Source organism: Phacochoerus africanus, chromosome 15 (genome assembly GCF_016906955.1).
Source record: "Phacochoerus africanus isolate WHEZ1 chromosome 15, ROS_Pafr_v1, whole genome shotgun sequence".
NCBI lineage: Eukaryota > Metazoa > Chordata > Mammalia > Artiodactyla > Suidae > Phacochoerus > Phacochoerus africanus.
In genome coordinates, this window is record NC_062558.1 from 60,203,457 (window position 1) to 60,227,423 (window position 23,967).

Sequence of the window (23,967 nt, forward strand, 5' to 3'; positions counted from 1 at the left end):
TGCTGCTCGGCTGGCTCTTTTGTCTCCTGGCAGGTGCTTTGTGAGGGGAAGACATGAAGACTGTCATCCTTCAGCTCCTTTTCAGGGACTGTCTTTCCTGCCCCTCCTCTTCGTCTGTGCCTATAACCCTCTCCTTCCAAGAAAGATATTTATTTAGTTACTTTTTTTAATGTGAAGTTTTTTTTGTTTTTTGTCTTTTTTTAAGGGCTGACCTGCAGCATATGGAAGTTCCTAGGCTAGGGGTCAAACTAGAGCTGCAGTCGACTTACACCATGGCTCGCAGCAGCTTGGGATCCTTAACCCACTGAGCTAGGCCAGGGATCGAACCCTCGTCCTCCTCGTGGATACTAGTCGGGTTCGTTACTGTTGAGCCACAACGGGAATTCCTACGTGAAGTGTTTTATGGGGCTCATTTATTGCTCCATTGCCTCCTGCCCTGCAGGCAGATTTGTTCACCTATCAGGACAGATATTGAAATGTCTACAGTGTTACCTCTGGGTAATGGGATTATAGGGTGCCCTTTACCTTCTTTTTTTTTGTGATTTTCTTCCTTTTCTAAGTGGTCTGTAATTTATAATAAATTTTCTATTTATTTACTTAGCATAGTATGTTCAATTTATACTGAAGTTTTCTCTTATTTTCTGGAATACATTTTACTGAAAATATTTTACTGAAAACATTTTGGTTTGGTTGTAAATGTATGCATGTTTGATTTAAGTAATTCAAAGGAATGATGCATAAGTATATTAAGCAGAAGGGGAACGTATCTAGGAATGACGCTCCCCAGAGAAAATTATCCTTAGTGTTTGGGAGCGCCCTTTTCTGCACACATCCTGACCCACATAATCATATATATAAGTATTATTTATAAGCAGTGACCCCCATTGTTCTGTTGCCCTGTCACTTAGACTTTTTCTCCCTCAGCAAGTAGCATAGACAGCCTTCGTGCCAGTTACGTATAAGGTATAAGTCAGAAATCCCAGACAGTATGGGAACCAGGGAGGCAGCTTAAAAGAGAGAAGTTCATTGATGCCACCTTGAGGCAGTGGGTGGGCTGTGGTAGACACACCCCTCATCTAAATGAGCAGCCAGGACTCAGCGCTAATTCTTTTTTTGTGGTGGGGGGGTGCATGTTCTTACAGTTTCATTCCCAACTGTGGGTCTATCATTGTTGAACTGTTTGATTTTCCAGAAGTTAGAAATCTGTACTTGTTTACCTGAATTTTTCCCATTTTCCATACATCGAGAAGCCCACCTCCTGGCTGGGTTGCAGGCAGTGACGCCCCAGTTTTCTCCTTGATGTGCTGCGCCTCATTCAGTTTGCGGTAGCCTCGTTTTGCCTTTCAGTGTATAGGCATCTTCTTTATTCTTCTCCTTGGACTCATCACTGATGCTGATGTGTCTTCTTCTTCTGTGATCCTGGCAAGGACCACCCCCCTCCACCCCACCCATCTCAGGTTTGAAACCAACGATAGATTAGCCTGTAAGATCCCTCGCCTGGTGTAGTCCTGTTCTGTTAAATTCCCTCTTGGGACCTTATAGCCAGAGTCTGTGTACTCTTCTTTCACAAATGTATAGGGAAAGATTCAGAGATGAGGGTGAGAATGGCAGAGGCTAAATGTAGCTGAGAGGCATGTCACTTGGCCAGTGGGGCAGGGGCAGGATATCCAGGCAGCAGATGCGATGGGCCTGGGCTCTGGAGGTGTTTCATCCCGTCCATGTGGGAGCAGAGTGCTCAGAGGTTCTGTTCTTCCTCTGACCCAGCGGAGTAAAGGGCTGTGTGAGTCCTGTCAGATCGTGGAGCCGATTCATCTCTTGTTCCTCACTGCGCTGGCACCGAGGGTTCCTTCATTTCCAGGTTATTTCACAACTGGAGACAAACTAGGAAGAGGCATCCTCCAGCCCCTGACTCCCGTGTGTGCTTCTCTGAGCCCTGTTTTCCCTCTGCGCTGCCAGTCAGAGAGTTGCTGAGAGGCTTACATTTTAAGGAAGACAAAGGTGTCTTTAAGGAAGGCAAGCGCAGAACACAGAAATGTTGTTTCTCTTTATTTAAAACTTTTTTTTTAGTGCAGGAGTTCCCTTTGTGGCTCAGTGGTTGATGAACCTGGCTAGGATCCATGAGGATGTGGGTTTGATCCCTGGCCTCGTTCAGTGGGTTAAGGATCCGGCATTGCCATGAGCTGTGGTGTAGGTTGAAGACTCGGCTTGGATCTGATATTGCTGTGGCTGTGGAATAGGCCGGCAGCTGTAGCTCCAATTTGACCCTTAGTCTGGGAACCTCCAGATACCATGGATGCGGCCCTAAAAACCGAAAAATAAGATAAAACAAAATAAAAACTAAAAAAATTAGAATGCAAAACTCGCATCCACGTCTCCTTATCATGAGCTTTTTGGCGGGGGACCTCGTACTGATTGACATGAGGGCTGGTAGCCTAACGTAGAGCTGCCCTTTGTGCCATTAACCCTGCGCTGTAAGCAGAAACTGACTTCTTTGTTTTGTTTCGTTTCTAGTTTTTTGACGTGTTTCTGTTTTGGTCTGACTAGGAGGAGCCTGATCTGGTTAGTGCAATTTATGGCCGAGGGATAGCCTATGGAAAGAAGGGCCTACATGTGAGTATGGAATAGTTAACGCTCGCCACAGTGTCTACATGCCCGGGCTCGGACCAGGGTTTCCCCGAGGGCCCCCCCACTGCTCCCCAAGCTCTGATGGAACATGCAGGGGTGCCATCCCAGCTCCCGGAAGAGACAGTGGCTGTGAAGGATTTCCTCAAGATCAAGTGGCTGGGGAGCGGGGGTGCTGGGAGTTTCTGCCCAGGTCTTCTGAGGTCCATTTCACCAACTCCAAAAGGACAGCCTTTGCCAACCTCAACTGCCCGGGCATAAACCAAGAAAAGCTTGAGACCTTGTGAATGCCCAAGAAAGAGTCTTTGGCAAAGGAGAAACTGGGTGTCGGTAGTACAGGAGCACTTAGAATCTGAGTTCCTTTCACAGCTTTTAAAGGTTGCATAAAAGAACAAAAACTTATTTTTAATTTGTTATCCTAGATTATCCTTTCCCAGATAGGTGTGTCTTTGGAACCTTATCCCCCATATTTCTCTGCGGAGTGCAGGAGGGAGGCGCTAAGAAGTATATTTTGCTCAAACAAAGGCAACATGATCTAAAAATGAAGACGTTTCTGAGATTATAGAGTAAATAATAAAATAGTCTAAGATCAGCTGTCCAGATGTTCAGTCTAGAACATTATGCATATCTTTTAAAAAATTATTTTATATTGAAAATATTCAAATGAAATTATGCTTTAGAAGAGAAATGTCACTTTTTTTCTTTTCTTTCTTTCTTTTTTTTGCTTTTTAGGGCTGCACATGCAGCATATGGAAGTTCCCAGGCTAGAGATCGAATTAGAACTGTAGTCACTGGCCTATGCCACAGCCACAGCCACAGCCACAGCCACAGCACAGCCACGGGTGGATCTGAGCAACTTACATCATAGCTCATTGCAATGCCGGATACTTAACCCTTGAGCGAGGCCAGGGATCAAACCTGCATCCTCATGGATCATGGATACTACTCAGGTTCGTTACTGCTGAGCCACAACAGGAACGCCAGAGAAATGTCACTTTTATATCTTTGCCAATGAAGAAAAAAATCGTTGGAGAACTCGTATATTTGTATACTTCTGAGACATGTGAAGGAAGACTGAGAAGGAACTCAGATTTGGGAATGACAAAGGTGTTTAGGAAGGAACGATATTACGATCAGAGCATCTATAACTAACCCTAGTTAGGTCCAGGGCATTAATAAATGACCGAAGTTGCCCTAGTAAAGGTCAGAGATAAACTGTTTCTTCCCAATTTCATCTTTTTAAATTTTATATCTTGATGCGAAATTTGCTCGTATCTTAAATGCGTTCTTAATGTAAAAGAAACATGCTCGTATCTTTTTGATATAAAAGTCATGTCCAAATTTTAAAGAGAACTTACGTGGACATCCTAAGGTATAGTTGTGTGAGTCTAGGGTTTTGACCTGACACTGTCTTGGCTCCTCTCTCTCCCCACATCGCCACTGGTCAGCATCATTTTGCACGCTGGTGTCCGTGCACTCAGCCCTGGGAATTTGTTGGTGTGGTGTTTAAATAGGTTAAACTGAGAAATTATGTTGCCATCTGTGGCACCTGTGGCAGGTAGCAGGTCCAGTGTTCTGTGAGTGGATAGTTAGAGCTGAGTGAGTGAAAGAGTTGGAATATAACATATTTAACCTAGCAGATCTCTTGTATAGAAGCGAAGTTGGTATTTATTTCCCAATAAGTAGCTATGTCCTTACTAAATGATTAGTTTTTTCAGAAAAATCTATTCAAGCTGGTTTCACATAACAGTGCATCTCATACTAAGCTAATGCCTTTTCAAGGACGTTAAGAATGCTGAGCTTGCTCTGTTCGAACTGAGCCGAGTAATTACCTTGGAACCAGATCGTCCAGAGGTATTTGAGCAGCGAGCCGAAGTGAGTGTGGTTTTCTTTTCCCCCTCTGTTACTGGTTTAGTCGAATCTCAGACTTTTTTCCCTATTATTTTATTACTTATAAATTAAAACCTCGCTTATACCTATTGTGTTTTCCTCCATAGATACATAATGCCTTAAAACACGGTGGAGATTACTAAAAACTATGGGCCGAGCGATACTCCTGACTTAACATGTAATAGTAATATTTGGTATTAAAATACACAGTTATGGTGTGTCCTGCCATTGTCAGTGCCCATTGAAAACTATGTCATACGTGATGTTTGCTGTATATATGACTCACTTTAGCAAAACAGTGTGACAGTATGGTCAAATGAGATTTCTAGCCTTTAGAAGCATCTCGGGGTGTGTGTGTGTGTGTGTGTGTGTGTGTGTGTGTGTGTGTGTGTGCTCGTGCACACATGTGCATACTGGTATATAATTCGCATGAGATACACCTGTCTATATAGAGACATAGATCAGGTAAGGGGGACCAGAACCAGAACTTATGACTGAAGGTGAAGACAGAGAAGAAACATGTGGTGAAAATTCCAGGTAACATCTGTGACAGTGGACTCCGAGGGGGGTGCTTCAGGAAAGCATGGTCTGCCGGGGCTCAGGGACAGGTCAGCAAGGGGACAGGTTCGGGGAGTGTTTGCAGAGGCCTCACTGAAGAGGTGATGCTGGAGCGGGTCAGATCCCTTGTCCTGGGGGACAAGGTGGGGTGGGGTGTCCAGGCCAGGGAAAGGTGTGTGTGCAAAGGTGTCCTTTTTAATGTTTTTAAATGAAATGTGTCCATTTTACTATTTTCATAAAGCAATAGTAAACCATCCAGATTTCATGCTGTATTTATTTTACTGCACCTATACTCATATTATTGGCCTTTGAATTTATGTTAATGAATTCAATCTGAATAAAATTTAACTTTTAATAGTCTGATCTGGTGGGATTTGAGAGTTCCACTAAAGGGGCAAATGACTTTTTTCCCCTCTTCGAGGGGAGAAAACTGAGGAAGTAGAGGGAACACAAAGTGTTTTAGTGTTTTAAAGTCTGCATGTGTGAGGTTTTTGTCCTCAAAATGATAATGTCTTAAGTTACAGTTCAGTTTCTTAATGTGAGTTTTATGTTTTATTGGGGTTTTGACTTCCTGAATGAAATTCCTTCTCCATTAATGAAAAAATTCATTATGTCTTGTCTCTTTTGGATCGTAACCCTAAGGGTTAAGTGAATCTGTTTGCTGCTGTATGAGAGTCCTATTGGTTTTTAGGGGGAGCGTTTGGTGGCCCAGTTGGTGACCCTCTGCTCCAGGGAGGGGCCATGTGCTTTTCCTCACCATTACGATGATGTCACGCTCAAATGCTATGACAAAGCATGAATTTAGCTCAGTGTACTTAGAAAGAAGACTGAGCAGCTTCAAAAAAAAAAGCTAATTGTGTACCCCAAATGATATTGGTAATCAGAAAAGTGATTTCCCATTATCTTAAAAACGACATAATAATACCCCCATTTTCTGGCATAATCAGACAATAATGTCACAACGTAGTGATTTTTTTCCAGCTCAGTTACAGGATACCATTGATCTATGTCAGAAATTCTTTTACAAGAAACTTTTCACTTTGATGCTTTCTGAAATAGTCTATATTCAGTGAACATAATGTAACCTTTTTTAGTGACACTACTATGCATGTTGATTGGTGTGCTGGTGTGTGACAATTCAGTTACGTCTCTGAGGGTTAACCTACCAGGTCAAGATGTTGTTCCTTTGAAAATACAATGCCAGGCCACTATGGGTCTTGAAATCTCAGGGCATAATTCCACTTCTTTCCTCTTTCTCAACTATCTTTCTTGCCACTGTGATGTGGCTACCTGACTCTTCTCTCTTTTGCTGGCTTTAAGTTCCTGCAGAGGAGGAAACCAGTTAGTAAAACTGGATGGAAGTGTCCTATTCTAAGAACAAAATTAACCCAAATTTAAAGACATCTGTTCTGGATAAATTGCTTGAACGCAGTTCATGAATACAGATACACATTTGAATTTTTCTTGTGTCTTTGGGGTGTTTTTTTCGTTGTTGTTGGGTGTTTTTTTTGTTTGTTTGTTTTTTTTTTCCCAGGGCTGCCCCTGCGGCATATGGAGGTTCCCAGGCTAGGGATCCAGTTGGAGCTATAGCCACCAGCCTATGCCAGAGCCACAGCAGCACCAGATCCAAGCTGCGTCTGTGACCTACACCAGAGCTCCCAGCAATGCTAGATCCTTAACTCACTGAGCAAGGCCAGGGATCGAACCTGAGTCCTCATAGATGCTCGTCGGGTTTGTTAACCACTGAGCGATGATGGGAACTCCTTTGGGGTGTACTTTTGCATCCTGAGCTGCCTTCTGTATTGTCAGTGTTGCCAGAACACAACCGACTGCTGGATTAAAAGGCGGTTTCAGAACAGGCTTGCAGCTGTTTATTTCCTTCCTTTCAGATCATGACCAATGAGTTGAGAGTTCACACAGAGGGCTCTCAAAACACCCGAGATCTTAGAAATTGCCATTCAGCACTTAATACCACACAGGGCACAGCTAGAGAGCATGGCGGACTCTGATCTGTGATGAACACTTCCTCTATTTCAATGATTCAGGGTTGTCCTTCAGGTTAATTTGACACGCCAAATTTTGTTTTGAAAGGTAAATGACAGGTTGGGGGGGGGGGGTCGTACATCAGGAAAAGCAGCATCTGTTGTGACCCAGAACATGAAACAAGGACAAGGCCATTGCCGTTGTTGTAATTCCTTAGCCTCCTCTTGGCCAGACAAGGTCGGTGGCCCTTCGCCTGTTGACTTTGAACCTCACTGCGTGGTGCCTGGGGTCCAGGGTTTTAGGCTGCAGAGGGAGTCATAGGGCGTGTGGTGTGGGGAAGTGGAGTTGAAAAGTCAAAAGCGTTGGCAGTGTGAGGATGATCATTGGGACTTTTCTCCCCTAATTGCATTTTTGGGTTTATAGATTCTGTCCCCTCTGGGACGAATTAATGAAGCAGTGAATGATCTCACTAAAGCTATTCAGCTTCAGCCCTCAGCACGGCTGTACAGACACCGGGGGACCCTGTACTTCATATCAGAGGTGAATTATTCTTGCCTTGCAACCTTTCCTTTCACGATGATCAAGACTTGGCCTTTCCTTCTAGTTCAGAAAACGGCTTGTTGATAGACTTGGGTTTGGGGCTGAGTAGTACTACATTTGCCTTCAAAGACAGGTATAAAAGCATTCTCTTTAGCTGAAATCGAACCCAGTGGAGAAATATGAAGTGTCAGGAACACATTTTCTTGCTTGAGTTGTCAGCGGTACCTAATTCTGGACTGGGGGATAAAAAGAAGGAGAGTGAGAAACAGAAGAAGAGAAATGTGGTTTACAGATTATACCGTCACCTTTCTTGCAGATATCAGCATAGAGAAGCATGTCCATGTTACCACTGTGACCATTAAACTTACAGGAACAATTTGAATTTCTGTGGGTCTCACAACCTAACAACTAAAACCTAAATGAATGTGGCTTCCCAGACTGTACCTTCTCAGTCTAGCAAGATTATCTTTTATCATCAGAGTGGTGTTTATGACTGTCACACTTATTTTTGTGGGTTTACAGTCATTTTTAATAACAATTTGCTATTGTACAAGAAATAGAGTTTCAAAATATCAGCATAACATGTTTCGAGGTTGATCTACATCATGACTATTTTAGAAGTATTTGGTGTAATAAAATGCTAGTACCAGAAAATAATTTGTAAGTTTCTATAACAGATTATGACTTTAATCGTGTGTAAAATAATATTCTTGTTGCGGTCGAGACAGCATGCTTAAATTAAACCTTTATGAGTTTCTCCCATCAATTTAAATCCACTCTTTCAACAAACAGTAATAAGCATTCAACTCATATTTATGATCATGAAATGTTTCTTTTAAAGCCAGAAAGGGCACAGGATAAATTGGGAATTTTTTTCCTCTATCAGTCAAAGGTGCAACATGTCCAAAATATCTAATGAATACTACTTTATTTTTTTTTCATTCTCCTTTTTGTAGGACTATGCCACAGCCCATGAAGACTTTCAGCAGTCCTTAGAACTGAACAAAAACCAGCCCATAGCTATGCTATACAAAGGTTTAACTTTCTTTCACAGAGGACTTTTGAAGGTGAAAGTGCTGTGTGATATGTGTACATACAGCGATCCTGCTTTTCCTTTGCGGGTGGGCTTTAGTTTGGCATGTTTTTAAATGACGTCTCAAGTGTCTGATTGGTTTATTTTAGAAAGTAGTTTGAATCAACATATTTATTGAGTTCCTACTGTCTGATAGATGCAGAAGGGGGAGGACAGAAGGTTATGAGGGAGACATAATACTTTGCACTTAGGACGGATGCATTTTACAAAGGCTTTCTTTTCTCTACATATCGTGTATCATACGGTGAATACACTAAAGTGATATCAACCAAGGGCTTTGGAAGCAGAGGTGAGAAAGATTCCTTTGAACCCAGGGGTTGGGGGCAGGCCAGAGAGCAAGTGGGCTGCATCCTGACCTGGAAGGCGGAGCGGGGCTGGGAAGTTTTGAAAAAGCATGAGCGATGATACCAGCACCGGGGGACACAGCCACGGTCAGTGCCCGGAGCACAGCGGGGCTGAGTGCCAGGAGACGGGGCTGGGCCATGGGGAGGGCGTCCTGAAGGTCGGAAGTGCTGTGCTGAGAATTCTGGCTTTAATCGGTGGCCCAGAGGTACTGTAAAACCTGGATTTGGGGGAAATACAGAGACAAGACCCGGTCTGCATTTAGGAAGTGGATGCTGACGCGGCAGGGGCCGAGGAGGGTAGGGACAGGGACACAGGAGACGCTGGCCACGTTCAGATTGGGGCGGCCAGACTGCCTCAGGCCCTCTGGGGGCTGCAGGGGCAGTGCCAGCTCTGTCCCTTGAAGGAGCGGTTGAGGGACCCTGGCGGGGCTCTGTCTCAGCTGACGCCAGGTGTGGGCAGGATGCCCCGACCAGCTCCTCCCCCTACCTGTGACCCTGCATTCTCCCAGCCTGTGCCAGGCCTGTCCCTGCCATGGATGAGCGCAGAAACACTGAGGGCTGAGAGTGGAGCTCAGCCCCTCACCCAAGCCAGGCCTGGCACATAGCAGTGCTCTGGCACAGGACGTGTCCAAACCGGCTGATTGAGGACAGGCCAGCCTGAGAGCCAAAGACAGTGGGAAATGACAACCCTCCATTGCAGCGAGGAGGTGGGGAGTCCAGAGGAGGTTGCACTGAACCTGGGCTTGGAAAGCTGTGACAAGTTCCAATAGCACGTGGCAGAGAGAACATGCACGTTATTGTTGAAAATAGTTCTGAGGATCTCACATACACACACACATGCACACGCACACGCACGCTTGGAGGTTGGGAGAGGGTTTACCTTTGAAAAGCCCTCAAGCTGTAAGTCCTCAGTGTTACAGTGTCTGTCACATAGTAGGTGCTCAGTAAGTATCCGTGGGATGATTGCATTTCAAAGACAGAGCACTGCACTGAAGGCCTGGGTCTGAGCTCTGGCTCCGAATCTTCTTGATTGTATAACTGGACGTGCTGCTTGACCTCTTTGGGCCTCTCCTTCCACATCTGTCCAGTAGGGGTGCTGCCACTCTCCGCCTCCTGGAATGACAATGAGGATGACATAGAATAATGTGTGTGAAAAGTCCTGTATAAACTAACTCTAAATGTGGATCAGGTATTAATTATTACAGATTATTTTATATGTGGAAATTTCATTTATAGACCCATTAAAAAAAAATAACCCGCAGCCATTAAAAACCAAACCAGAAAGAATTTCGCAGATCTCGTTTCATCCATGTCCTCTCCTTTTTGCAAGTACATGGAGGGTGGTCCCACAAGGACCCTTTCTGGCTCCCCTCAGGATTCACGGGGGCAGCACAGGGGCTTTGAGGACAGTTATTCCACATGTGCTTTGAGCAGTGGCCCGATGATCTCTTTCCGTTTGTTTCGTATCTGCCCTCTATTCCTCTCATCTTCTCTCAGTCACCTTCAATTAAAAAATGCAAAATCACAATACCCTGTTCAGAGCCTGTCCCTTGAGTATGACATGGAGGAAAAAGAGATTTGAAACAGGAAAAAACGCGAACTGTTACTACTCAGAGGGTAAAAACACTTTTTTAAGGTAAACAAATGCAAACAAATGATTCCACTTTTAACTAAAAAACCAGGTTTAGGAACGTGGGCATGGACAAATTTTTGGAAAAGAGTGGTGACAGAGACACCAAGTAGAAACTGGACATGGACTGAAGTTCAGTTTGGTTTATTTCAAACCTACATGGTGAGAACCTAGAAGCAGTGCTTTCCTTCTCGGAGCATCAGAAGCACCTCAGTGAATCAGTCTCCCTCAGTGGTTTTGGTCCTTCCTTCTTTTCGCCACGCTCGTAAACACGGCATCAACGTGTGTAATGGATGAGACCTTTTTCTTTGCGTTTTGTAGATCTGCTGTCCGAAGAGGTCAGACTGTTTACGTATTGTCTCACTTATCCCAACGGCATGACATCCCCATGAAGTAGAGAAGGAGCAGAGGGTGTCCCAGTTACACAGATTGGAAAACTGAGTCAGTGGTGAAATGCCTTAATTACATTAATGAACTTAGTTTAGATACTTCTCTTTCTCTTCTTAACTGTAGAGACAAAGTATAAACTGCACTGGAATGCCCGTTGTGGCTCAGCAGGTTTTGAACCCAGCTAGTATCCATGAGGATATGGGTTTGAGCCTTGGCCTCGCTCAGTGGGTTAAAGGATCTGGTGTTGCCTTGAGCTGGGGCATAGGCTGCAGATGCAGCTTGGATCCTGCATTGCTGTGGCTGTGGTGTAGGCCAGCGGCTGCAGCTCTGACTCAACCCTTAGCCTGGAAACTTCCATATGCCATGGGTGTAGCCATAAAAGGAAAAAAATTAAAAAGTATTAAATAGTCCAAAGAGTTTGCATTATCACTGTATCCTAAAGGTGATCTCTCCAGATCAGCAGCAATTTAGAAATTAAGTGGGTGATTGCTTATTTACTTTATGATATCATACATTAGAAATATATCAGGGGGTTCCCATTGTGGCACAGGAAACAAATCCAACTAGGAACCATGAGGTTGCAGGTTCAATCCCTGGTCTTGCTCAGTGGGTTGAGGATCCAGCATTGCCATGAGCTGTGATCAGCTTGGATCTGGCGTTGTTGTGGCTCTGCCGTAGGCCGGAGGCTACAGTTCCGATTTGACCCCTAGCCTGGGAACCTCCATAGGCTGAGGGTGTGGCCCTAAAAAGACGAACAGACAAAAAAAAAAAAAAAGAAATCTATTAGGATAGGAGTTCCCATCATGGTTCTGCTATGGCTCAGCAGAAATGAATCTGACTAGCATCTGAGGATGCAGGTTCGATCCTTGGTCTCACTCAGTGGGTTAAGGATCTGGCATTGCCATGAGCTTTGGTGTAGGTTGCAGACATGGCTTGGATCTGGCGTGGCTGTGGCTGTGGCATAGGCCGGCGGCCACAGCTCCTATTAGACCCCTAGCCCAGGAACCTCCAGTGGTGCAGGTCCAGCCCTTAAAAAAAAAAGAACTATATTAGGATATATTACATGACAAATTTCCCAGCTGTCCAGTTCAGTAGGTATATCAGACATTTTGGATTTTCTTAGGGGAAAAAATAGCAAAAATCTTTCTATTGAATTGTATACCTGTTGTAAGGATATTTCAAAAACTGTATATTCGGAACACATACATTGACCTTGAGAGTTGCCTGCGGTTGTCCTGTTCAGTTATAACTGAATGGCCCCAGAGTGATGGCTGCTCACCAGCTAGTGAGGAGGTTGGCAACTTAAGTGGTGACCATTGCATTCCCTGTGTAGACGAATTCAGAGCCAGTTCGTATGCTGAGAGATTGATTCAACGAACGTGGTTTCTTTGTTCCCAATGGCTTAAAATCTTGATTCTGCTATGTCCCCTTTTTGGCAGAATGAGGTAGAGAGCTGTGCAGTGATTAGACAGGAACCCCGAAACCAAAGACTCTTAAAAGCTGAAGAGAAATCAGACTTTGAAGAACTGTGGCGTCCAAGCATGCTGTAAGTGCCGTGGGCAGCAGAGGCCCCCGGGCATCTCCTCCAGACGTCCACCTACACCCCAGACTTAATGGTGGACTCATGGCCTCCCCCCACCTCGCAGCTGTCCACCTGCTAAACCGCCTCGGTTAACACCCCGGCCCTGCACCCAGGCTCTCAGCTTCAACTCTCCCTGCCCTCACCTCCCTCCTCCCCCAGCCCCACACAGCCACTAGGGTCTTCGTTTGCCTTTAAAAAACCAACCCCTCCTGAATGGGACCCTTCTTTTCTCTCCCTTGAGACACTATCTCAGTCTGAGCTCTCATCATCTCTTGCCTGGACCCATGCGGCCGCCTCCTGGCCGGGCTCCATCCATCCTCTCCCCGTTCCCTTGTGTCTTCTCTGGTTTTGCCTGCCTTTATCATCTCTAATGGGTACATGTTGTGAGATGGGGACCACCACCCAGGCCCAGTCCTCAGGGCTTCAGGGTCGGCCCAGGTTGCAGAGCCCTCCGGCCCTCGACCCGCGCATCTCCCTCTCCCACCCTTACCCATGCACCCTGTGCTCACGCCCCAGTGTCCTAGTGCTCCCCGTCCAAGAAGCTCCGCTTTCTTCCCCAAACCCTCATTCTGTAAACCCAGCTCCTTGTCACCTCCTTGTGCAGCCTCTTCTGGTCCCTCAGGCTCGGTTAGTTGTTTCTTTCACTTTATTCCCAGAGACTTTTGCTCACACCTCTGTCGTAGCTCTTAGTTTGTATTCTAATAACCTGGTGACACAATCGGCTTTCTAACAACACTGTGAATTCTTAGAGGACAGAGATAATGACCTGCCCATCTTTGTGTTCCCTTCCCTCCTGTGGCCCCTGGCACATAGTAGGCGCTCACTATATGTTTGTTGAACTAAATATATAGTTGTAGAAACCCTAAAAGATCCGGACTGTGTCATGGAAGAAGCCTAATTAAGAGTGGTCCTTAACACTTCAATGTTCGAATTGATTTTCATCTTTCTCCCAAACAATAGCTATGCAGTGGGACTCCTTAATGAAAAGGTTTATCCCCCTGTTGCCTCTGAAGAGTTTCAAATCCAGCCTCTCTTGACTGCTGCCCCCCCCCCCCCGCCCCGAGAAACCAAGAAGCAGAGAAGGAATGACTTTCTGAAAAGAATCAAGATTGTCCTGCTTTTGCCAAACTATTTTGTGTGCCTACCAGGGCATTAAATGTTTATTGAGTGCCTACCATGTGCAAGGCATATGATATCTTTAGTAGTTTTTGCTATGAATTATCTAATGAGGCTGCAATGTTCTATCCCAGGAGTTTTTAAGGCTTTCTCATTAAAGCTCTTAGAGACCGTGATCCTTTATAGCTGTTAAGTGAGATATGTCTTTTCCTGGGGAGATGGGTGAAATGTCTTCGTAATTTTTTTTTTTACAGTAAATAAAGTTATAATGAAAAGTACATTCAATGCTGGTGGAAGCCTAGGATGTTTTTTCTGACATGGAATGGTGCATTTTATCGCCAGTTTTCAGAGAGTCCCCTTGCAGCCAAGTGTACTGTGGTTCGGAGGGTTGGTGTCAAGGCATAGTGTGTGCGGTTCTGGGCCCTTAGCGCACACCTGGAACCTTGGTGGGAGCCACACTCCACCTGCCCCCAGAGTGAAGGTTTCTCTTATTTTGTTCCTTTTTCCTTGTAGATCATGGGAGTCCTTCAGATGCTCTCCTAGGAGCCTTTTTTCTTGTCTTATAAACAATTGCACATTGGGCTTGTTCTTTTCTGTTTCTTCTGTTGGTTCACTTTTAAATGCTGCTGGCTGTGATCATTTTGGATTATTTCACGCAGCTCTTAGGCTTCCTTTTGTTCCATGGGGCTTTTATCCATTAAGGAAACTATGTTAAAATGAAGGTGTTATTAACACTCAAAATCCTAATGAAAGAGATAGTGAGAAGCTGTTTTCCTTTTTTGAAAGGGAGAAACTTAAGGCCCTGTTTTCTGTAGTAATGCATTTGTTTACTGTTGAAATCAAATCATCCTGACTCATAGTTTATTGTGCTTTATACCTCTCTCTTTTAAGTCCTCTTATTTAAAAATAAAATCACTCAGAGACCATGTATAAGATGTAGATAAGTCCTTTAGTGATTTAAGAGAAACTCAATTTTAAGTTAAGTAAATGAAATAATTTTCTACATACTTTTTACAGGAAGCTATTGAATCCTTCAAAGAAGCTTTGAAGCAAAAAGTTGACTTTATTGATGCATATAAAAGTCTGGGGCAGGCCTATAGGTGAGTAAAATAATAACAGGTGGGGGAGGAGGGAGGGTGTCGATGGGGAGACAAGACAGCCTCGTAATAGGTATATACAATATTATATATACACACACACACATATTTTAAAGTGTTTCTTAACCAAAAGAAATGCTCATTTAAATTACACAGGCATGTACATCCTTGTTGAGATCTTCTCTGGACCATAGAACTTTCAGTAAGAGGATGTCAGGATGCCTGTTATCTGTCTTAAGAGAACCTCGTTTATAGATATTGGTCTAGAAAATGGTAGTGCTTCAAGGGTTGTTGCTTTGAATAGTGGCATTATAAACTGTTGAGTTCTATATGCTGCTGCTTTTTTAGACAGTAACTGAGGTTAATACCCACATAACAGGAGTTCTCATTGTGGCTCAGTGGGTTACAAACCCAACTAGTATCCATGAGGATGCAGGTTCGATCCCTGGCCCCGCTCAGTGGGTTAAGGACCTGGCATTGCCACAAGGTATAGTGTAGGTCACAGATGCGCTCCGATCCAGTGTTGCCGTGGCTGTGTCGTAGGCCAGCAGCTGCAGCTCTAATTCAACCCCTAGCTTGAGAACTTCCATGTGCCACAGGTACAGCCCTTAAAAAAAAGAAAGAAAAAAAAAGTGAGTGCTACATATATTTTTAAAATATTCCTTATTTATAGAAAACTGGAGGCTCTATTATTTATAAGAAATTTGATATATAAAAGAAGGCTGCTCAGTAAGAACCTTTCTACTCTGAAATGATCACAAATTCTAAAATATACTTCTTTCAGAATTTTAAATTAATGATTTACAAGATTTTAAGTAAAGTAACTTTAGTGACAGAAAAAATATTTAAACCTATGAACTTGATTCACAATGATATACCTCTGTATGATTATAACCTACATACTTCTTTCCCAAAAGAGAAACATGTTTCTAGCCAAAAAACTAAAACTTACACAAAGTTTTTTAGGGGTTGGAGCTCATCCTGGATTGGGGAAAAGAATTTGAATAAGCTTATGTCTTTGCAAATCAATAAATTAATTTCCCCCTAAAGAATTTCAAGAGCTCTATGATTGTCCTATAATCTGGTAAGATTTAGAAAAATTAAGTAGGGAGTTCCCATTGTGGCTCAGTGGAAATGAATCTGACTAGCATCCATGAGGACGCAGGTTTGATCCCTGGCACTGCTCAATGCGTTAAGGATCCAGTGTTGCCGCGAGCTCTGGTGTAGGTCACAGACATGGTTCGGATCTGGCATTGCTGTAGCTGTGGCGTAGGCCAGCAGCTACAGCTCTGATTCGACCCCTAGCCTGGGAACCTCCATATGCCACAGGTGCGGCCCTAAAAAGACAAAAAAAAAAAAAGAAAAAGCAAGTAGGATATGATGAGGCTAAGTAGCTATAAAGTGGTAAAATTAAAAAGCAAACACCCATATCGGGCTATCTTATTTGCAGATTGGACGGTAATTCTGAGGATAACTTTTTCTGTATGTTTACTGAAATGTCTGTACTATGTTCATCACTATTGTTAAATACCTAGAGAACTGGGCAATTTTGAAGCAGCCACTGAGAGCTTTCAAAAGGCTCTGTTGCTCAACCAAAATCATGTGCAGACCCTCCAGCTCAGGGGAGTGATGCTCTATCACCATGGCAGCTTACAGGAGGCCCTGAAGAACTTTAAGGTGAGCATCTGAAAGTGAGAAGCACCGTGACTGCAGACCTGCATGGATCCTCAGCAAAGTTCGGTGCAACGAGGTGGGGGTAGGGGTGGGGGAGGGACAAGAATAGGGCTTATACTGCAGCAAAAAGAAAGGAGAAAACCATTGCCTTGTCCTGTTGACTGATTTACAGAGGATGTACTTGGCCTGATTTAACCCGGAGGGAAAGTTTTTCCAATTCCAGATTAAAGACGAATATACATTAAAGTGTATTGCTAACTAATAACACATTTTCTCCTTCAATGCCTCAGCGGTGTCTGCAGTTGGAGCCATATAACGAGGTGTGCCAGTACATGAAAGGACTCAGCCACGTAGCAATGGGGCAGTTTTATGAAGGGATAAAGGCCCAAACGAAAGTTATGCTCAATGACCCTCTTCCCGGCCAGAAGGCTAGCCCAGAATACCTTAAAGTGAAGTATCTGCGAGGTAAGTCAGGCAGTTGCAGGGTCACCGAATTTAAAAGCTTGAAGGTGCAGGTGTCACACGGCTTGTCTCTCCAAGGTCCCCTCCAAGGCAGCTGAGACTCTCAGAGAAGCTTGCCCACTGCCACCCCTTGGGGAATGCGAGTGTCAGGGCTAGAGACCCCATGTCTTAAGAAGGTCAGTCCAGTGCCTTTCTTCCTTCTTTCTTTCTTTTTTTTTTTTTGGCTTCTTTGTCACTAAAGTTAATAGTTTTTACTTAAGTCAAAAAAAAAAAAAAAACCGTATCTTGAACTAAATGTGACAATCATCTTGGTATGTGTGTTTTGTCACGTCTCATCCAAAGATAAAGGGATGACAGAAAAGTACCCCTTTATAAGGTTTCTGCTGTTCAATATAAGCTTAGTATCTTTGATCTGTCATTCCTTCATATCAGAGTTCTCACCTATGTTGGAGAATTTAAATCGGGCTGAAGAGGAAACTCGTCTTTGAGTTATCTTTTCATTAGTCAGTCTTACCTTCTCTCTGCCCTACATAAAGATAGTTTTGTTTTTCATAGAAAGGCAAATCTTTACTTTCATTTCTCCTTCATCATATTTTGCCCTCTGTTCCAGTACTGTCCAAGTGAGAAAAATTGCAAGCTGTATGTGTGATTTTAAATTTCTATTGGCTTCAGTAAAAAGTCAAAACAAACAAAAGACAAAAAACAAAAGGTAAAAACAAAAAGGTGGAATTCATTTTAATAATACATTTCATGTACCTTAGTACACTCACAGTATTAATTCACCTCTGGTAAATATGAAAATGCTGTTTGTTAGATATTTTCCATTTTCTGTACTTGTCTTGGGAATCTGTTTTATTTTTTTGTCTTTTTAGGGCCATACCCAAGGCATATGGAGGTTCCCAGGATAGGGGTTGAATCAGAGTTGTGGCTGCTGGCCTACACTGCAACCTCAGCAACGTGAGATCCAAGCCGGGTCTGCGTGTCTGCAACCTACACCACAGCTCATGGCAAAGCCAGATCCTTAACCCACTGAGCAAGGCCAGAGATGGAACCTCCATCCTCATGGATGCTAGTCAGACTTCTTTCTGCTGAGCCATGATGGGAACTCCTGAAATATATTTTACACTTACAGTTCATGTCAACTTGGATGCTAAATTTTCATTGGAGATTCATGATCTGGACTTAAGAGTTCATAAAATTTATTTATTTATTTATTTGTCTTTTTGTCTTTTTAAGGCCACACCTGCGGCATATGGAGGTTCCCAGGTTAGGGGTACAATCGGAGTTGTTGCCGCCGGCCTATGCCACAGCCACAACAACGCTAGATCCGAGCCGAGTCTGCAACCTACACCACAGCTCATGGCAACGCCAGATCCTTAACCCACTGAGCGAGGCCAGGGATTGAACCTTCAATCTCATGGTTTCTAGTCAGATTCATTAACCACTGAGCCATGACAGGAACTCCAAGAGTTCATAAAATTTAAAGTTCAAAAAGTAGGTTGATATGTGTGGGTTGTTCCAAACATTGTGTTCTAATAATTGCACAAGATAGCAAAGTATTAATTTATGTTTAAATTAATCTGAGTTAAGTAAAATTTAAAGTTCAGTTTTTCAGCAACACTAGCCACATCTGAAGTTCTCAATAGCCAGCTGGCTAGGGGCCGCCTTTTGGACAGTGCAGCTGCTTACTCTAAATTGTAATTCTCTGTTCGTTCCTGGTTTGGGAGAACTTGGACTTGTAAACTATCGATTGAAGATGCGGGCACTCCTTATTCTGTTTTTTCCCTACACCATGTTCCTAGAGACAAACAGCAGTTGGTCAGTTGATGAAATCACATCCACAGTCAGTAGATCTATCCGTTGACAAGGAACCAGTCTCTCTGTGGCATTGAACTTGCATTCTTAGATTCTGGTATTGAATAGTGAGATCTTCAGTACTGCTTGTGGAAAAGCAGTTAAAATTTAGCCAAAGTGGGCCCAGATTGACCGGCATGTATTTGGCCTTGGCGACTCAAGTCAGCAGCAGGCCACCTCCATTGTCATCTAATAGTGACATACTAAAATTTGGAGTCCACCTAAAAATTCTTATCATTAAATGGCAGTTTGTTGTGAAGTACTTGGACTTTGTGCAAATTGGCTATGAAAAATGACAGCCCTAAACACAGTTCCTTGGGCATATTTGGGTGCATCAGATCTCACCTCCTGTCTGCAGAGTATTCTCGATACCTTCACGCACACCTGGATACCCCCCTTACGGAGTACAACATTGACATGGATCTGCCTGGGAGCTTTAAAGACCACTGGGCTAAGAACCTGCCTTTCCTCATAGAAGACTACGAAGAGCAGCCAGGGCTGCAACCCCACATAAAGTGAGTGCTTCAAACAGAGGCTGTTTTTCCCTCTTCGACACCAAGCTATACCTTTATCATATCTCTTGATTGATAAGTGGCCTTCTGATGGATTTTTTGGGGGGGTTGATGTGTCTGCAAATATTTCTCCTAGTTTATAAGGTACCTTGAACCTCACCTTTGAATATCATCTTTCCCTCTAGCCTGACGTTCCCTGCTAGTTTGGGGCACCTTCAAACTTCAAATGCACTCATGCTTATTAGAGCCTTTCACATGCATCATTCTTGTACCTTGTTAGCTTAAAGCAAGTTTCTCAACATATTAAAAGTTTGAAATTACCATACTGGCCAATTGCTGCTGCAGTACGGCAGAACGGATATGCTCAAACAGTATGCCTTTACAGAGCAATTAGGTTTAGAATAGAAATTAATTCCTGGGCATCTAGCAATGCCTTAAAAAATTGGGAAAAATCTGGAGTTCCCCTCGTGGCTCAGTAGTTAACGAACCAGACTAGGTCCATGAGGACGTGGGTTCCATCCCTGGCCTCCCTCAGTGGGTTAAGGATCTGGCATTGCTGTGAGCTGTGGTGTAGGTCACAGACATGGCTTGGATCCCACATCGCTGTGGCTGTGGTGTAGGCCAGCAGCTGCAGCTCCGATTGGACCTCTAGCCTGGGAACCTCCATGTGCCACAGGTGCGGCCCTGAAAAAAGACAAAAGACAAAAGACAAAAAAAAAATTAGGAAAAATCTGTAAAGATCAGAGCCCTCACTCCCTAAAAAGAAAGAAAGGGGAGGTATTCAAACAAGAGTGGTGGATGGTTAAGCACATTTTAAAGGAAAAGGATGTCCATGGAATGCCTCGAGGCATGGGCAAAATGGGTTTTCAGACCTTCACGGCTGGCTGATGCCACGGTGGAGGCCTTCCCAGGGTCTCAACAGAAGCAAATGCAGATCCATCCTGGGAAGAAATTAGTGCCAGTTTGTAACCCGAGTATTCCCACAGATGAAGATCATTGGTGTGAGAATTACAACCAGTGTTACCAAAACCAGCTGTGAGAATCAGCAGAAACAACAGACAATAGACTTTGACGCTCAGGGACTTCAGCTATTGGAATTGTTGAAAACAGACCCTAAAATCACTCCAGAGGAAGTGGTAAAGAAATCACAAACATGAGCAAGAAACGTGAGATTATTTAAAAAGTGACCAGACGGATTAAAGAAATAATGGGGGAAGCTTTAGTCCCCAGCCTGGCTTCTGGGACATGGGTTTGGGGAGCTCCCCTCATCCCGAGCTGGGAAGCATGGTCCCCTGCACCTGCCTGTGTGTACAGACAGCACAGTGCAGGCCACACACTTACTCTCCTTGGGGGCTGGGGGCTGGGGGCCTGCCTGGCAGGGGTCCTCCCAGTACAGTCCTGGAGCACTAAGTGTCCAGTGAGTGTATAACTCTGGAATTAGTGCCATATGTCTCCCTGGGGTCCTGGCTTCCCCTGAATCTCAATGCCCCCTGAGTACAGCTGTACTGGGAGCCCAGGAGCCGACTCTAAGACTTTCTGAAGCCCAGGGAACTCTCGGGGACCCTGACACAGCCTGTAACTTAGAATAACTTAGAGTTGCAGTCTTTGTTACAGAAACTTGTAGCAGGTTGGCAGCGAGACAGGAGCCACATACACAACCCCAAGCACAGTTGGTAGTGATACCACTTGGGGCTGGAGTAAGAATGGACAGAGGGTTGGGTATGGTTGCTTGTTGAAAAAGGCAGTCCATGCAAGTTATTTATTCTGGAGAAGTTTACGAAACACATGATGCTCAGAGGTACCTTGCAAACTAATTATCAGTGTGGCTACCAAGCATATGATAGTGTGTCCACACCCTCACAAAGATTCCTTCTCTTAGTTGGTGTATGGTTGGGTGCAGAGCATGGAATTTAGGATCATGCGGTGCTAGGTGTCTTGATTATTTTTCCAGTGGAGGAAGTGACTGCTTTTCAGGTGAAATGAGCTAACCAGGTATCTGTCATCAAAGTCTGTATCACGCACTTAATGTTTCTTCCAGAGACGTGTTACATCAGAATTTTGAGAGTTATAAACCTGAGGTGCAAGAGCTGGTTTGTGTAGCTGATCGTTTGGGATCCCTGATGCAATATGAAACACCTGGTTTCCTGCCAAACAAGAGAATACACAGAGGTATTTGAAAACTATCTGAAAATGGGAGTATTTCTGACCAAAGAGCAAGGATTATTAAATCATGTTGTACTTAAAAAAAAAAAAAAATCCTTTGTTGTACTTATTCAGAATCTGCATGGCATTGGAACGGAAATGTGTAGATTCATTCACAGTGAATTCTGAAAGAAGACTGCTTCCAGCTTTGGCCTTTGTGCTGATGCTAAATGCGGATGTAGGATGTGGGTCTTTCATCATGGCTGTCAGTCAGACCACTCCTCCCCCAGCACCATCTCCTTGCTGCGGAGGGAAGAGGAGGGTGAGCCTCAGCTCCTGCGGGGCTGGAAGCAGACACATCTGGGATCGGCTCCAGTTTCCTCTGATAGAGCAGAGTTTTCAGCAGGCTGTCGTGATTGTTTTTTGGTTTGTTTTGTTTTGGCCATGCCATGTAGCTGGCCAGAGATTGAACTGAAGCTACAGCAGTGACCACACCAGGTCCTTAACCACTAGGCCACCAGGGAACTCTGAGCTATTAAGATTGTAATGCATCTCTGGTCTTACTAAATTACCCACACTTGTTAGTCTTTTTATTATTATTATTATTATTATTATTATTATTATTATTATTATTATTTTAGGGCCACACCTGTGGCATATGGAAATTCCCAGGCTAAGGGTTGAATCAGAGCTGCAGCTGCCACCCTAAGCCACAGCCACAGCAACACTGCATCTGAGCTACATCTTGGATCTTTACCACAGTTTGCTGCCACCCTGGATCCTTAACCCACTGAGCAAGGCCAGGGATCGAACCCTCATCTTCATGGATGCTAGTTAGGTTCTTAACCTGCTGAGCCAATGGGAACTCGTGTGATTCTTTTTTTTTTTACATGATGGCTTCCGAGTTGTTCACTGAGCTGCAGGTAAAGATCCCTCTAAGGGTACTACAAACTCTGTTTTCCCCATATTTCCTCCTTTCAGCCATGGGCTTGGCAGCTTTGGAAGTCATGCAAGCCGTACAGCGTACGTGGACCAATTCAAAGGTTCGGATGAACGGGAAAACGCGGCTGATGCAGTGGAGAGACATGTTCGACATTGCGGTGAAGTGGAGACGGTAACTGGCATTTAAATTAAAACAAGCTAAAAAGTAAAAATAAAAATAATACAAAAAATTAAAAAAAAACAAAACAAGCTAGAGGTCTTACCATTGTAAAACAGTCTGTCTCCTGTAGTTAACAGGCTTTCAATCTCATTTTATTCACTGATAACAGACCTTGTAAGTTATATTTTCTTCTGTAAAGTTTGTTGGAAATTTCTGGCATTGTTATTCTTTGAAATGCACTGAACAGTTATTTGTGAAATTGGAACTGATTTTTAGGTGTTTCCAAGCACACTCGAAGTGCAGTGTTGTAGGAAAGACAGCCTCTCTGGGAGCATATCATTCCCCAGTTACCTTTGAATGAACCTCAGGGCATCAGTGTCTTCATGGTTGAAGTGTGGGCCTGGCCAACCCACCACAGTTGACATGGGGGAATGGCTGATACTCATTTTTATGAAAAAAAAAAAAAAAGTAACTTGTACTGACTTCTTACTTGGCCCAGTTGAAGCATCTGTTATGGAATTTGTAGGTTTATGTTTCGTACTTTTAGGTGTAATGAACTGAGCCATTGTTTTCTCCCCACTTGTGCAAAGACTTCTCCATGTTTTATTTGTAATGTTTCTGAACGTTCCTAGGTTTAATCAGCCTTCATGTTTAACAAGCCCTATTTTACAGGATCGCTGACCCAGACCAGCCAGTGCTATGGTTGGATCAAATGCCGGCACGAAGTCTTAGCAGAGGGTTTAACAACCACATCAATTTAATCAGGTATGAACATCCTGTTCATCTCTCCTGGTTTCGTAGGACTCTTATTTGAAATATATAGTCTGTGGAGACCACGAGCAGCCCTTTGCTCCCTTCCCACTGGCTTTGGAATGCATTGTAGCTCTGCACCTGCAGGGTCCTGCCTGTGTTACTGTGCGCTAGTCTGTGTTGCTTCTCCAGGCTTCTCTTTGATGCAGAGCCTTGTTGAAGGGTAGAGGGCTGGCTTTCTGCCTTGATGGCAATCTTGAAAGGGTCCTAAAACATCACAGAGTAATGGGATGGAGAACATTTCGTTTACCCTGCCATCCTGATAATATTGCTTGGTGTAGAGCATTCTCCTGGTGGGGAAAAGGCTCCCTTGTCCCAGCCTGCAGCACATGAAGGGTTTGCGTCAATAACACTGGTCTGGGCTCTAAACTACCGTCCAGGGAGGACAAGTCAGGTTACCTGGCCAGTCAGAGCTGTGGGGGAGTTCTTCCTTCCTTACCCTGCCCCTCATGTGTTTAGCCACCCCCGGAGTAAACAATAAGGAAATATTAAAGAATTTCAGCTCCAAGGAGACCCACTGAATTAAATTCAGATAAAATGGACAAATATGGTTGTTGTGTCACATT

General features: G+C 44.0%; 1 protein-coding gene across 8 annotated transcripts in view; it reads left to right on the top strand.

Moving 5' to 3' along the window:
* The window catches only part of TTC13 (tetratricopeptide repeat domain 13), an 82,516-nt gene that overhangs the window by 41,165 nt on the left and 17,384 nt on the right, over positions 1 to 23,967 (top strand). For 4 of the 8 annotated variants that reach the window (XR_007132436.1, XM_047762418.1, XM_047762419.1 and 1 more), the window contains exons 5-15: positions 2,545 to 2,610; positions 4,405 to 4,497; positions 7,477 to 7,593; positions 8,550 to 8,660; positions 14,766 to 14,848; positions 16,381 to 16,522; positions 16,810 to 16,984; positions 19,194 to 19,350; positions 21,386 to 21,516; positions 22,471 to 22,603; positions 23,264 to 23,356. Coding sequence is in view for 7 of the 8 variants with exons in the window: in XM_047762418.1 (XP_047618374.1) it covers positions 2,545 to 2,610; positions 4,405 to 4,497; positions 7,477 to 7,593; positions 8,550 to 8,660; positions 14,766 to 14,848; positions 16,381 to 16,522; positions 16,810 to 16,984; positions 19,194 to 19,350; positions 21,386 to 21,516; positions 22,471 to 22,603; positions 23,264 to 23,356 (1,301 nt within the window). In the remaining variant the exon portion in view is untranslated. The remainder of the gene's footprint in view (positions 1 to 2,544; positions 2,611 to 4,404; positions 4,498 to 7,476; positions 7,594 to 8,549; positions 8,661 to 14,765; positions 14,849 to 16,380; positions 16,523 to 16,809; positions 16,985 to 19,193; positions 19,351 to 21,385; positions 21,517 to 22,470; positions 22,604 to 23,263; positions 23,357 to 23,967) is intronic. The other 4 variants (XM_047762421.1, XM_047762422.1, XM_047762423.1 and 1 more) reach the window with 2 other exon arrangements.